Source organism: Poecilia latipinna, unplaced genomic scaffold, assembly GCF_001443285.1.
Source record: "Poecilia latipinna isolate Pla-1442-1.1 unplaced genomic scaffold, P_latipinna-1.0 Scaffold2820, whole genome shotgun sequence".
Classification (NCBI taxonomy): domain Eukaryota; kingdom Metazoa; phylum Chordata; class Actinopteri; order Cyprinodontiformes; family Poeciliidae; genus Poecilia; species Poecilia latipinna.
This window is the reverse complement of record NW_015115436.1, coordinates 1762-16105: the sequence shown is the minus strand read 5'-3', so window position 1 is coordinate 16105 and position 14344 is coordinate 1762. Positions and strand designations below refer to the sequence as shown.

Below are 14344 nucleotides of genomic sequence, written 5' to 3'. Positions count from 1 at the left end.
ATAATTGCTGATAGACAGTTTTCTTGTTCTCTGCTTCGTTTTTTCCACCAGAAAACTCTTTATTAAGAACATCTCATCAGAAACTTGTCAACAATTTGGCACAGAAAGTCTTGATTAAATACATACAGATCATAAAAAACAACGAGCAGCGGTGACGGATGGTCTGACATCAAGAACAGATTTTAAAAATAAAATAATTAAAATGAAATAAATCATGATTGGCAGCTCCAACTCACAGCAGCGTTTATTTACATGTCCAGCCCGACAAATGTCCGACTTTAAAACCGATTATCATCATCAATGCCAGCACTGATTTACACATTTATATAGATATAAATATACTTGTATCCTTCACATGATTCAACAAACAGAGGCTGTGCGGACGGACACCCGGGTATGTTACCAGGCGAGGTGCACTCTGGGTAACGTAGTTCACAGAGACTTGTGCTTCCCCAGCAGGCAGAGGCTGAGCTGCAGCAGCCCCTTCATCCACAGACAGTGCGCCAGCAGCAGCAGCAGCAGCCCGGCTCCGGCCGAGCAATACACCCCGATCACCGTGCTCTCCTCCGGGAGGAAACATTTGGACAGGGAGTGACCGCCGGGCGACACCGACGCCTGGGGAGGGAGAGAGATGTTAGCCGCCTGTAAGTTCTCCACGTTTGCCACTAGAGGGCGCCCGGAAGCTAGCAGCTGCAGCATTTTTTGTGAGAGAAAAAGAAGTAAAACTGATATCAATTCTTGAATAAATAAGAAAAATAAGGTTAGAAAATTAAACAGAAAAATGCAAACAGATTAAAAAAGAAACATCAAATGATTTTTATACAAGAAAACATCACAAAAGTTCACAAAACAAACTAAACTAATTCAATTATTTTAGAATATTAAAACATGATTCAGCATTTTACAATAAAAAAAGCAAAATTATTATTTATTCTCTTGTTTTGGCTGTGAAGTCATTCCTCATGGATACCTGTTGAACGCACCTGCGAATGTTTGGTGACCTTTAACCTCAAATACCAATCAGGCATTTCACAGTAATTGATTATTCTATCGTTTGATGATTAATCGATCAATCAGATTTTTTTTAAAAATGGCACATTTGTACAATATTAGAAATGCATAAAGACACACATATAAAGAAAAAATTCCTTTTTAAATAAGAAAATAAACTGGTATTTTTCAGTTAACGATTAACCGATTATTTGAATAATTGATTCATGACGATTAATCGTTTCAGCCCTAATAGATGGATGGATGGATGGATGGATGGCTGGATGGATGGATGGATGGATGGATGGATGGCTGGATGGATGGATGGATGGATGGATGGATGAACAGGTGTATGGACCACATTAGTGAACAAACAGCATTCACACCGTGAGACATGGTGATGGCAGCATCATGCTGTGGGGATGGTTTTCTCCAGCAGGAACAAGGGAAGCAGTTCAGAGTTGATGGGAGGATGGATGGAGCTAAAAACGGGGCGCTTCCTGGGAGAAAGGGTCTGGAAAAGAGCTGAGACAGGAGGTCGGCCTTCCAGCGGCGCGGCGACCCTGAACATACAGCCAGAGGCAGAACGCAGGTTTAGAGCATCGAGGAAACCCGACTCACTCTGGGCCACATGAACGTCATCAACGCCCTCAAAGGGTCGGCTGTGCCAGAATGTACCGATAAAACCCTTCAAACAACCATTAAAATATGAATAAACATTCAATAAGTACTTCTTAAAATAATCTTTTCACTTTGATCAGTCCCACAAGGTTGCTTGATAGTTTTTGAGATTTTTTTACAATGAAAATCTGATTTTGTGGCATTTAATTTAGAAATATTTACAAAGAATTTTGTGCTCATTTCTGATGGTAAATGTCAATCACAGACTATAACTTGACATCAAGTAAGGCTGAGGCAGCAGTGTCTAAAAATAAGAAATACTGCCATCTGCAGGTGGGGGTTAGCGTCACTTAAGCCCAATATTTTTGACCATTTATGTGAAAATGTTGCTATAAACTCAGTTATTTATTAGGAATAAAACTAAAGTAATGTAAGATTGTTTTCCTCTTTCTGATGCCCTTCATTTTTTCTACTTGCATTTTCTTTTTTTAACTGTTTTGTTATTAAGGAAATTTCCCAACTATAACTCTGGGATTTGTTGATTTTGTGTGCATCTTCACAATCGCAGAATCATGAAAAGCTTGAGTGACTGATTAATATAACCTGGAGTCTGGAGGGCCACATAAAAAGATACGGTGAGCCGGAGTTAAGAGTGGCCCAGTCAAAGTTCAATTGGAAATCTGTCAAAACTTTAAAAACCTGATTTCCACAGATGCTCTCCATCCAATCCGACTGAGCTGGAGCTGTTTGGGAAAAAGGACTTTTCTCATAGGAACAGCAGCAGCAGCAGGTGGTTCAACAAAAACAAAGAGGCTGGATAGAAATAAAAGCCCCGTTTTCAGATTTTTAACTTTAAATGGAAAAACACAGAATCTTACCAGGTATACTTGGTCTAGTTTCTGGTGCAAATATCTTTGGATACTTGAAATAAGGCAAAACTAACATAAAAGTAACTTTTCAGAGGTTATTTTAAGTAAATAACTAAAATAAAAGTGTTGAAAACTTAAACTAAATTCACCTAAATTTGCCATCTTTTCCCACATCGTAGAGAAAAGTACTACTGCTAGTAACACTGCCAGATTATTTCACTTATAAAAAGACATTTTTCACACATTATAAGTTAAATAAGCTGCCCCTTTTAGGCCAATATTAAGGAATTATTAAATTAAAACCAGCTGCTATATCTTGGTGAAAAGTTACTGTTACTTTTATGGGTTTTTTTTCCAAGTGTACTAATTTATTTGCACTAGAAACTGGGAAAAAATACCTGGTACAGATTTTGTGATTTTTCAGTTTTTTAATACAAGACTTTGTATAAAATCCCAATGAAACTCACTGAACTGAACAGTAAATAGAACCGCATGTTAAGTAGCTGGACAAACCAAGTCATAAACGAGTAAAATGATACTGGATTTGTTTTGTCATTACACTCTTCATTGAGTAGATTTTTACAAATCCCAGCACACTTTCAGGTTTCAAAACTGAAAAGTTCAGTGAAAAAAACTACTGTAACAAACTTGGGGTAACCTGAAGGTGAAAAAACAGCTAAAAATGAAATAATCTGTCTCTGCGCAGAGCGTCTCTGTGTTCCCACTCACCAGGATGAAGCTGGGGTTATTCCTGTTCCTCCAGCTGAAAGACGGCACGCTGATTTCTGGGTACTTGTTGTCATGGAGAACCTCACATCCGCTGTGGGTGTGTCCGCTCAGGATGAGCCGCGGCTTAAACCACTGCAGCAGCTGAGGAGGGAAAAGAAGAAACGACCCAAATTCACCTTAGGAGCTGCTTCCTTACATCACCGCTTTCATCACCTCAACGCTAATACTGCAGAAGACTCACCCGCTGGGAGGCCTCCTTTGACAACACGTCGTACTTCTCTCTGAACAGCAGGTGGCGCTCCTCAGGCGGCGCGGCGTCCTGCCCCGTGCAGCTGGCGTCGCTCACTCTGTACAGCGGGTAGTGCTGCAGGAGAAGCAGATGTCAGAGCATCTGTGTGTTAAATGTCAGATAAAAGATGGGAACGTCTAAACCTGAAGCTACAAAACTGAGACAGAAAAGTCTGGTGCTGCCGCTGCATCAAGCTAAAAGTACTATATATATATATATATATATATATATATATATATATATACACACACACACACACACACACACACACACACACATTTTGTCACATTACAACTACCCTCTAGGGCTGAAATGATTAATCGTATTAATCGTGATTAATAAGATTATTGATATAATCCTCAACTAATTTAGTAATCGATTAGTCAATAACTGGAGTGTACAGATTTAAAAAAGGTAAAACATATTCAGAGCAGTAATTAAACCAGAGCTGTACAAAAACATATTTCTTTGTCCATAAATCTGTTCTACCACGAACTCCTCAAGCTTTACATTCACCTGGTTCAAACCCTGTAATAAATCTACCATCAATCACCTTTAGCTGTAAAGTTATTAATCAATTTATTAAAAATATTATCACCAGATTAGTCATGTACTGTAGTAATATTAGGTGAACTTTTCACATTATTAAAAGTGGGTTTTTTTTAAACTTCCTTTGCTACAAATACTCAAGCGTACATGAAAGGAATGCTGTTGCATTTAAAGCATAAAAAAGATCATTTTCTTATTTTAAAAAAAGAAATTGATTTATTTGAATCTTGTGTATTTCTAATATTGAATACAATGGGATAATTCACAGAAAAATCTGCAGGCATTTTTTAAAATCTGATTAATAATAATTATTAATTATTAATAATCGTTAGTTGCAGCCTTACACTCCTCCATAAAGGGTAGATTTATCCAACTCTTATAATCTTTGTTGGCCACATAAAATAGATTTTAAAATGTTGGACTGAGCGGAGCGGCTTCAGATTTTATCCCGGTTTACCTGCAGCATGATGGGGGCGGTGGGAGGATAGAACTGGGAGCCCTCACAGTTCTCTGTCTCTTCACCGTCAGACTGCGACTTCTGCACAGGAGTAAATACACAGGGACTGTTTTTACCTCTGATTGACTATGTTGCTGGGCAGAAAAATGAAAAATGTTAAGAATAAAATATGTAAAACACTTAATTCCCAATAAACAGATGTTCATAGATGTACCATCTATGGTTGCTCTTGAAGAAATATTAAAACTTCGCGCCATGAAGTCCCATTAATAATGTTTAATTGTTTACGCTGAATGAGCGCTATCTATTTAAGGTGAAACGTAAGGAGCTAACGAGTGCTTATATTTCAAACTAGAACCACATAAAGTGCATTTCACATCCCACACCGGACTTTTGGTTTAACCGTTTCTCTTTCCCGTTCTGTTCTGGCCGCCATCTTTGTTTCTGTATCAACGGTTTCGCTGAAGGGTGACCAGTGGCGCCCTAAGCTGGATGGAGGTCAAATACAACTCTAAACGAAGGACTTATGTCACACGGCAGGTTTTAAAAATTGTTGGCCGATTTTCAAAACTTGAGATACCACACATGTTATAAAAAATATCTTAGTTTTGGTCGCATTCTGTGAACTGCATTCACTCAAGAATATTAAGATTTAAGATAGGAAATCCCGTAAAACCCCGCGATATCAAAGAAGAAGAAGAACCCCGCGATATCGTACGGGAATTAAGAGTAAACAAACATGGCAGACGATTTAGAGACAGTGGTGATAGTGGAGTTCTCTTAAGCGATTAAAGACGTCACAGAAAGAAAAAGTGTTAAAGTACTGCTGCGCTATGATAAGGAGGTGAGTTTAATTTTTTTAACTTGTGTTGCAATGTGTTTAGGTTGTTTTTTTTTTGTTCTGTCGTTTCATTTAGCTTCACCGGTTGATTATATGATTTTAAGTTGTTGCTGCTTTGATGTTATGAAATATTTGCAGTGAATAAACGTTATTGTTAAAACTAACTTATAATTGGTAGCTGAAAAGTTACCGGGTGGTAGCAGTTTCCTTCAGACTCTTCTCCTTTTCATTTTGGTTGTGATATGCCTTACACGAAATGTTCAACAAACATTCCCGTTGTTGCCACATATCAACGAGTCGGTCCTCCATCTTCGATATCCGCAGGACTTTCGGTTACGCCATGTTCTTGTTTTGGCTTCACCTACGTGCTTACGTCACCGCGCTCTGATTGGCTACCTGTCACATTCAACAGGTTGCGTTCCAGTTCGTAGTTCCAGTTTAGTGCGACATCGGACCAAGACAATCCAATAATGTTTGTGAATGTCACCGATTTTAGATGGAAGTCCTTTCGAGAGGACCAGAACACTCTTAACACCACAAACGACAGGATTATCGGTTAGGATTATTTTGTAAGTCATCCCAATAATCAGGGTGTCCTAATTCGTAACAGGGACAAAAAAAATTCTGCCTGTCAACTAAGCTTTAATCTTGGAACATTTTCAATCAATGGTTAATTGTAAGTTGATTAATTCATTTTGTCGTGTAGAGACCACTAAAGGGACAGGTGCTCAAAAAAAAGGGCACATCTAACGCATTCTAGGACAGAATATTAACAAAGCCACACAGCTTTCAGAGCTTAATAAACAATGATAATTTACAAAATTGTGAGATATACAATCAAAGCTAAGGAAAATCTCTATATAGAGCAACTATGCATATGTAAGATATTTTATTAGTGATTTCTTTCTGCAGGTTTATTTTGTTATAGGAAAGTATTGCCATATTCAGCTCCAGTTAGCCGCCTTATCTCACTGCGTGAGAGGCAACTGCGTCATGCGTCACAGGCAAAAGGTCAAAGGTAACAAGATGACCGGGGGGCTTATTATGTTGTATAAAAAATAAAAAAACCAACAAAAAGCAAATTATTTTAGTACATGTATTATGTGTCAGAAGAGGGCTTAGAAAATAGTACAAAAAAAAAATAAAAAATTGACCAAAAGGGGCAGGTGCTCAAGCCCCCTCCAGACCCCCCTTCTGCACGTGCCTGATTATGTCCATATAAAGTATCAAAACAAGGGTATTATTTCTCTTTACATTTTTTTTAACTTTAACAAAAACTACATGTTTGTTTAATATTTGGTTATGTTTTAACAAAATATGTCTGGAGAACATTTGATTAAAACATTTTTGTTTTTCATTCAGTGGGTAGAAAACCCATAAATTTTACTCAAGTAAGAGTAGAAATACTTCATAATAAAGTTACTCAAGTGAAATTAAAAAGTACACCGGTACTATAAATACTCCTAAAAGTTTTTGGGGGTTTTTTCCCCAAAAAAATTACTCAAGTAAATGTAATTGAGTAAATGTAACTAGTTACTACCCAACTCTGGTGCAGAGAGCTGGCAGAAACCTGCTCCCACCTGAAGCGAGCAGTTGAGGTCTCTGGAGAGTTTGATCAGGTCCTTTTCCACCGACTGGCAGATGGGGCAGCCGTCGCCATGCAGCGCCACGCTGTTCACCAGCAAGAAGCTGCAAACAGGAGGGGAGCATGCACAGATTTTTATTGCTAATTTACCTGCAGGTGCGGATTTCTAACCTCATGGGGAAATGTTTTTCAGTTGTTTTTCTTTTAAGGTACTGCAGATTTTAAGTAAAGTTTAGACTCGTGGTAAATTATCACACATACTTTAACTCAGTTCTTAGTTCTGTTCAAACTGGATGGATGGATGGATGTATGGATGGATGGATGGATGGATCAACATGTATGTGAAGGATTAGAGTCTTTAATCACCACTATTTTTCTAATAATCTATTTTTTCTAATCCAAACCTGGAAATCTCTCCATGAACTTCCATCATTTTCCAGACTCTATATTTTCCAGAATGGTGAACAGTAACAATCCTGTCAGAATAAATGACCCATTTTCTCCCTGACGCATTCATTTACACGCTGCCTTTCACACATTGTTGAGAAATCATTGATTCCAGTTGCAGCTGCAGCAGCAGCAGCAGCTCCATCTGTCTGGTGGAGAAGCTTTACAACACAAACCTGAGAAACCTTTCAACATAAAGTTAAGTTTGAATCAATACACCTTCCTAATTTATTCAAACGAATCTAAAAAAGTTAACTGCAGGTAGTATAAGCGCTGCTATAAGCCTTTGACGACCACAGAGGTGATGCAGCCTGCAGGGCAGCGCTTGGACAACATGGCAGCGTCTGCACTTTTAACGGGGATCAGGATTGCAAAACGCACCGACGCAGCAAAAACACAGCGGAGAGCAGGTGAGCCTGGCAGAGGAAAACCCCACAGAGGGCAGAGGAGAGTGAAGTTTCTCTTCCAGATCGGCTCAGCATCTCTTTATTCGAAGCATCAAATCCAGCAGCTATAGGGAGAGATTTGGTTCTCCTCCACCATCCGACCTTTCAGCTTTTATCGCTAAAGTCGGCCAAGACTCGACAGGATCAATCCTGGGAAAGCGCTAATTCCCGATAAGATCCCAGGATGGCTGCTGAAAGCTGGCACAGATTAACTGGCAGATGATAAAACGTCTCCAAACTACACCTGCGACCACAATTCAAAAATACTTTATCAATCCCAAAAGGAAATTAAATGTTGTATTAATTCAGATTTATTGAATATGATGATGGCTGACAAAATAAGCAAAAGATTTTTATGCTAAATTATTGAATAAATAGACATATGAGCTCAACAACATTTATTTATTTTAATCAGTTATTTATGTTATTGAACCATTAGATTGGTGCAAAGTATTTCAGAAAATCTGATCATTCATGCAACTTCTATGAAAAAATACTTGGACATCTGGATGCTGACATTAGCACTGGAGACATTGGTGCTACTGCAACATGTTTAGCAATGAGATGCTATTTTAGGCTTGAGTAGCTTCAGTGATTGGCTAACTCCTTTTAGCACAATTTGAGCACAACAACAGACTTTTCAAGCATTAGATTGTTTTATGAAGGGAACTTTAACCTCTGGTGGGCCAAGAGAAATGGCTTTGTCGGTCATTGCTCTTGCTTATAGATGTCACTTGTGCGTCAGGTTTACAGGCGAACCAGAAACACAATAAGAAACACAAAGGTTCCAGCTCAGGACTTTTGTGTAAAAAATAATAAAATAAAAGCCAGATTGATTAAATGACTTAAAATTTGTAACGTGTTAGAATCTTTGTTATTAATTAATCAAAATTATTGTGTTAGTCAATCTAAACTGGCACTGTTGTAATGAGTAATAAACCAATTAATTAATTGCATGACAAATTTAAACAGTGATTTCCATTTGCATGATTTATTGTTTTTCACTTTCCACCAAAAGTTGGACGACAAAAATCTTCAATCTGGTGCTTTGGCCTCAACCAGCCTGTTTTTTTATATTTACAGAGACTATGATTCTTTCCATTTGTTATTTCTGTTGTTGTTTATTTATTTCGGATACTTAAAATGTCTTCCAGTTGCTAATGTGCTCATGGTTCTTTAGAATTTAAAGTTTATTGATCTTTAAGAATCTGTTCTTCCATCATTATGCCATTACCATTATTATTACATTTTTACTTGAAAATGGTCTTAAAACAACAATATTATCGTTTATCACAATGTATCAGTCAGGGCTAAATGTATTGTATTTTAATACAGAAAAAGTCCCCTGTAAAAAATACTTAAATGTATTTAGAGAGAAATAAAACTGGGTAAGCTACTAACCGCTCATAGCATCTCAACAGAACCCCCCTTTATTAAAAAATCCATCTCTTAAAATAGGGAGGAAAAGTCTGAGAACTTTTACAATAGGTGTAGAGTGACTTTTACTAGAAACTAAATAATATTGTGTATTTTTTTCTTGTGAAGAAGCCTAACTGATGGCTGCAGCATTTTATGCTTTTCTACTTCCTGTCACTCACTTGACTCCCTTTTTGGTAACAATCCTGGTGGAGGAGGCGTTGAAGACCTTCTCAAAGCGCTGCAGCTTGAACCAGTCCATCCTGCAGGGGAAACACAACACAACAACGCAAACAGTGAGGGTTAAAAAGCTGCTGCTCAGCCCGGCACGTCATGCACTGTTACATAAGGGCTGTGCCAGTTCCACTCCCTGCTGCACGGATTGAATCAAAGCCCGTAAGAGCAGCCGCATGTCGACATAATCCCACATCTCTGAAGCACATGCATCAAAAATTTAACTGCGAGATTATTTTCTGCACCGTGTGTCACTTCCCTTCTGCAAAAACAATGAATGCAACATCTCTGAAACGTAGCGCAAGTCTCGAACATCAAAAATGAACTAGAACCACTAAGAGCTGCGGCGCTGCTGCTGTTTAAAAGTTTCCACAGGAATAAAAAATAAATACTTTCTTCTTTAGTTTGCTGCCAGAGTACAAACATTTCAGAACATTAATTTATTTTACATTATATTTATATATATATATATATATCACATTGAGTTATATTATGAAAAACTTGCTTTTAAATGTAAAGAGTGAAATTCTTTAAAGAAAGTTAGTCTGTAGAGGTGCAGAACTGGTGCATTTCCCAAAGGACTTTGATTTGTAACTGAAGCAAAAAGTCATTTTTACAAAGTATTGACTAAGATCAGGCTGAATGTAAACACTTGATATTTTGAAAATCATGTCTCATTTTCCTTCCGCATCACAATTATGCATTACTGCCTGTTTATCCACCACACAAAATCCCAATAAAATATGGATCTGGACAGCATGTGATAATACTCAACATTTATATATCTATCTGTGTTACTTTAAAAAAAACAACCGGGTGTCTTCCTAAAACGAGACTCTGCAGTTTTGCAGTGGTGCAGTAGTCCGTGTTTGGTTCACCTTTGTGCAGCAGGGTGGTGTGCAGAGGGCTGATGGTAAGGAAACCTCAGTCAATGAAGCCTTTTGTGTTTTCCAAACAGTTCAGACTGTGTGCACTGCAAAAACACAAAATCTAACACAAGTATTTAATGTTCTAGTTTCTCGTGCAAATATCTTAATACACTTGAAATAATACAAAACTAACTTACAAATAATTTTTCAATAAATATAGGAGCTTGTTTTAAGTCAATAATTTCTTAATATTGCTAAATTTTCACTTGTAACATGGGAAAATAAGTTAAATAATCTCCCAGAATGATTTTTTTAGAATTATTTCTTTAAAAAGCTAATTTATCTTGCTGAAATGTTACTTATAATATAGTTTTGTCTCTTTTTAAGTGTACTAAGATATTTGCACTAGAAACTAGACAAAAATACTAAGTTACATTTTGTGTTTTTGCAGTGTGTTCTCATTCCTGACAGCATTTACTACACATAACTCTGGCATTATCTAACTAAACTCGTTCCGATTGGTTCACACCTCAAACATTTCTGAAACATTTATGTAATGTGGACAAACTCGTCTCCTTTTGTTTTTCCGGCTCTGCAGCAGAGAAGATTTCGCTGATACTCCTGGGAGCTATTTCTGGAAGCAGCACTGCAAAAACACAGAATGTATCCAACTATTTTGGTCTAGTTTATAGTGGAAATATATTAGTACACTGGAAATACGACAAAACTAACTTTATTGTAACTTTTCAGCAAGAAATATGAGCTTGTTTTAGGCCAGTTATTCCTGAATATTGATACAAAGTTCTGGTTCCACTGGCAGATTATTTCACTTATTATAAAACATTTTTCCCAAATTAGAAGTGACATAATCTGCCAGTGAAACTAGAACCTTTTATCAGTGTTCAGGAATTAGTGGCTTAGAACAACCTCCTGTTTCTTGTAAGTTAGCTTTGTCATATTTCAAGTGTACTAAGATATTTAATTCAGTTTATTCAAAACAAATGTCTCAAATGTGTTCACAAAAAAATATTTGCATTAAAACCAGACAGGAAATATTTGGTAAGATTTTGTGTTTAACAGTGACGGCAGTAAAAATAAAATCAGTATGCTCAGGGAGTGTGAGCTCTAATCTCAGGGTTTAATTCATCAGGATTTTCAGCAGCGTCCCGCCTCTGAAAGGTCAACCGTTGTTTTATTTTTACACAAAAGGAGCAAAAGCGGAGAGGCGTTGCGTGCTTACTCATAATGGAACCCGATGTCGTGATTGCCGACCAGTACGACCAGTTCTGTGTCCGAGGAGTGCCTGAACATCCTGTGGAAGCGGCGCACGTCGTCCTCCCAGTGCTGCAGAGAGAAACGGAGAGAGAAGGTTTCAGAAATTCACCTGAGCCATTCAGGAGTCCTAATGGGATCTCCAGGGAAGGCCGAGGTGGCTGCTCCGAGCCGCGGCGCCCCGCCAGAGGCCATTAATTACTTCAGGGGTTTAAAGTTTTCTATGATGAGGCTCTAATTGGCCCTCAGATGCTGCTTTTCTATTAGAGCTGAAACTATTAACACGTGAGGAGGTTTAGCAGCGAAAGGATATTTATAACCCTGAAAATTTTTTTATTTCAAGTCAATCAGTTTATGTGTTTATGTGTAGAGCACATTTCAGCAGCAAGACATTTCAAACAGCATAATAATAATACAAAGTCATAGAAACACAGTTCAGACATTACATTTTGTCAAGTGCCGTCGTTGCACATCATAATGTTGATTAATATTTCATTTGTTATTAGGCGCACTGATTTATCGGCCAGCCGATTTAACGGTGCCGATTTCCTTAATATTGGGAGATTGGCGATCGGCCGATTTTTACATGTGAAGCCGATCCTAAATAGCTTGGCAAAGGTCTAAGAATCAACCATTTGCTCTCTGGTGAGAAAGGTTTGACTGACAGACCGGGCCCTAATTTAATCTAAACAATCGTCAGAAAGTCGGAACATTTCTTTAGGATTCAACAAACACTGAGGAAGTAGAGCTGCAGCCGGGTCTAGAAATGACAATAGGAGCGATTGTTGTACATTTTTCTATTTGTGTTTGGCAAACTGCTCAAACTTAATGGTTATATTTCATCATATTCTCAGATTCCATGATTTTTACAGCGTGAGTGAAATAAATTTGGGGTGCTCCGATTTATGAGCCAGACAATTTATTGGCCAATCGGCACCAATTTCCTCAATTTTCGGACCTGATCCACCTCAGCAAAGGTCTAAAAATCATCCACTGTCCTTTTCTGCTCTCCTGTGAGAGAGATTTGGCTGACAGGCCGGCCCACCGGGTCATTTCTGCTCGTTTGCAGTTAACAATAGGCACCTCGGTGTTGCCAATTCAGGGACTTTCTTGCTATATCTTGTAACATTTCAGACAAAATTGGTAAAGGCCAAAATCAGAATCGGCAGGTCAGGATTTTTAAAGATCGGTAATCGCTGACCTGCCAAAATCAGTGCATCAGTGAAATAAATGGAGCATTGTGTGGAGAGATGGATGGAGGCTGCAGATGTTTACATCAGACCCTGCGGTCTGTGGGCCCAAACAGAACCAGAATCTGATCAGAACCCTCTAAATCCACATCATGCACAGTTTATTTCCTCTATTATTATTATTTCCAAGCATGGTTAGGATAATCCAAAAGCAGTGCAGCTGCATTAGGAGGGAAAACATGGAGCTCTGTTACCTTCTGGGAGCTCCACTTGCCTTCGTCGAAGATATCCCCGAGAATAAAGACTATTTCGGGCTTGAGCAGCCACAGCGCGGTCTGGAAAGCCCGCTCCATCTGCCATTCCCTGCGTTTGGAAACAACCCCGCTGTCATTTTTTGGCTTTTCCTTTTATTGCCTCACCTCACCTCACCTTACTGGTGTTTAAAATGGATGGGTAAAATGGAGAGATTACCTCCTGAGCTTGTCGAACCAGTGTCCCCCCACCGCTCCGAGGAGGTGGGTGTCCGAAAGCACCATGGCGCGGACCGCTGCGTCCGCCGGCCGCCCGTCGGTGCCCTCTCCGCCCCGGGCACGGCTCAGCTTCGGCCAGGCGCACTTGAGGATGGTCGGGAAGTAGATGAGATACTCGCAGAAGAAGAAAGCGCCGAAAACCACCGCGATGAGCAGCGCCGCGACCACCGAGCTGCCGCTAAACTTCAGCATTTCTCCGCTAATCGATGCTCGGGATGCCCAGAAGAACCGAGCCACCCGTCAGGCATCTCCTCAGTTCAGACCCGCTCCTCCCGCAGACCCGGAGGGATTTTATTTAATTTTTTTTTATTAGTAATATTATTATTATTTCAGATCTCCCACAGAGGGATGCTCAGTTTAAAATGGCTGTGGAGCATCTGAGGAAAAAAAAGAAGCGTTTTTTCGGGTTCGGTTCTATGGACCCAGACGGCGGAGGAGGAGATGTGAAAGTTCAGCTCGGCCTCGGCTCATTGAGGGAGACCGCAGCGGGCAGCATCAGTCAGCCTCTGTTTGGCAGCCTTTCAGCGCCGTCAAGCTGGAAACGACACTTCCGGTTATGGATCTCTATAAAATGAAGCAACGACAAACCCGAACCGCGAGTCTTCAGCACGAATATAGTTTTATTTTGAAGTTGCGTACAAATTTATGGAGGATGGATTCTGTCAAAATTGGTAATACATATAGAGATAAATAAAAGGTTTGATGAAGTGCCAGAAATCACTTCCAAAAAATAAATAAATAACTTTTTCCAACTAATTTGGTTACATATGAATCAACACTAATTTTTAATTTTCAACATGATTAATTATACATTATAACATTAGAAATATTATTTTATTTCCAATATTATTTTCTTAGCTTCCTTGTTTACTTGTTCTCAGTTTTTTTATATTTTGCATTTAACACATTTTGTATTTACTATCATGTTTTTATTTATAATTTTTCCTCATTCTGTTTTTTTATTTTATTTTACTGCCACTTTTTTATTTATTTATTTTCTCCTCTAACAT

The 14344-nt window shown here is 38.7% G+C and overlaps 1 protein-coding gene across 2 annotated transcripts; it reads right to left on the bottom strand.

Annotated features, from left to right (window-relative positions):
• Positions 1–15: 15 nt before the first annotated feature.
• Positions 16–13972, bottom strand: mppe1 (metallophosphoesterase 1). 2 transcript variants are annotated; one of them, XM_015021655.1, is made up of 9 exons: positions 13276–13957; positions 13059–13167; positions 11583–11686; positions 9422–9502; positions 6926–7034; positions 4505–4585; positions 3451–3573; positions 3210–3350; positions 16–615 (listed from the first exon to the last, which is right to left on the bottom strand). In XM_015021655.1, the coding sequence occupies exons 1-9, from the start codon at positions 13524–13526 to the stop codon at positions 433–435; spliced, it is 1182 nt and encodes a 393-aa protein (XP_014877141.1). In that variant the 5' UTR covers positions 13527–13957; the 3' UTR covers positions 16–432. The 2 variants fall into 2 exon arrangements, with proteins under 2 accessions (XP_014877141.1, XP_014877142.1); XM_015021656.1 differs by lacking the exon at positions 16–615 and adding an exon at positions 1374–1553 and having other exon boundaries at positions 13276–13972.
• Positions 13973–14344: the final 372 nt, after the last annotated feature.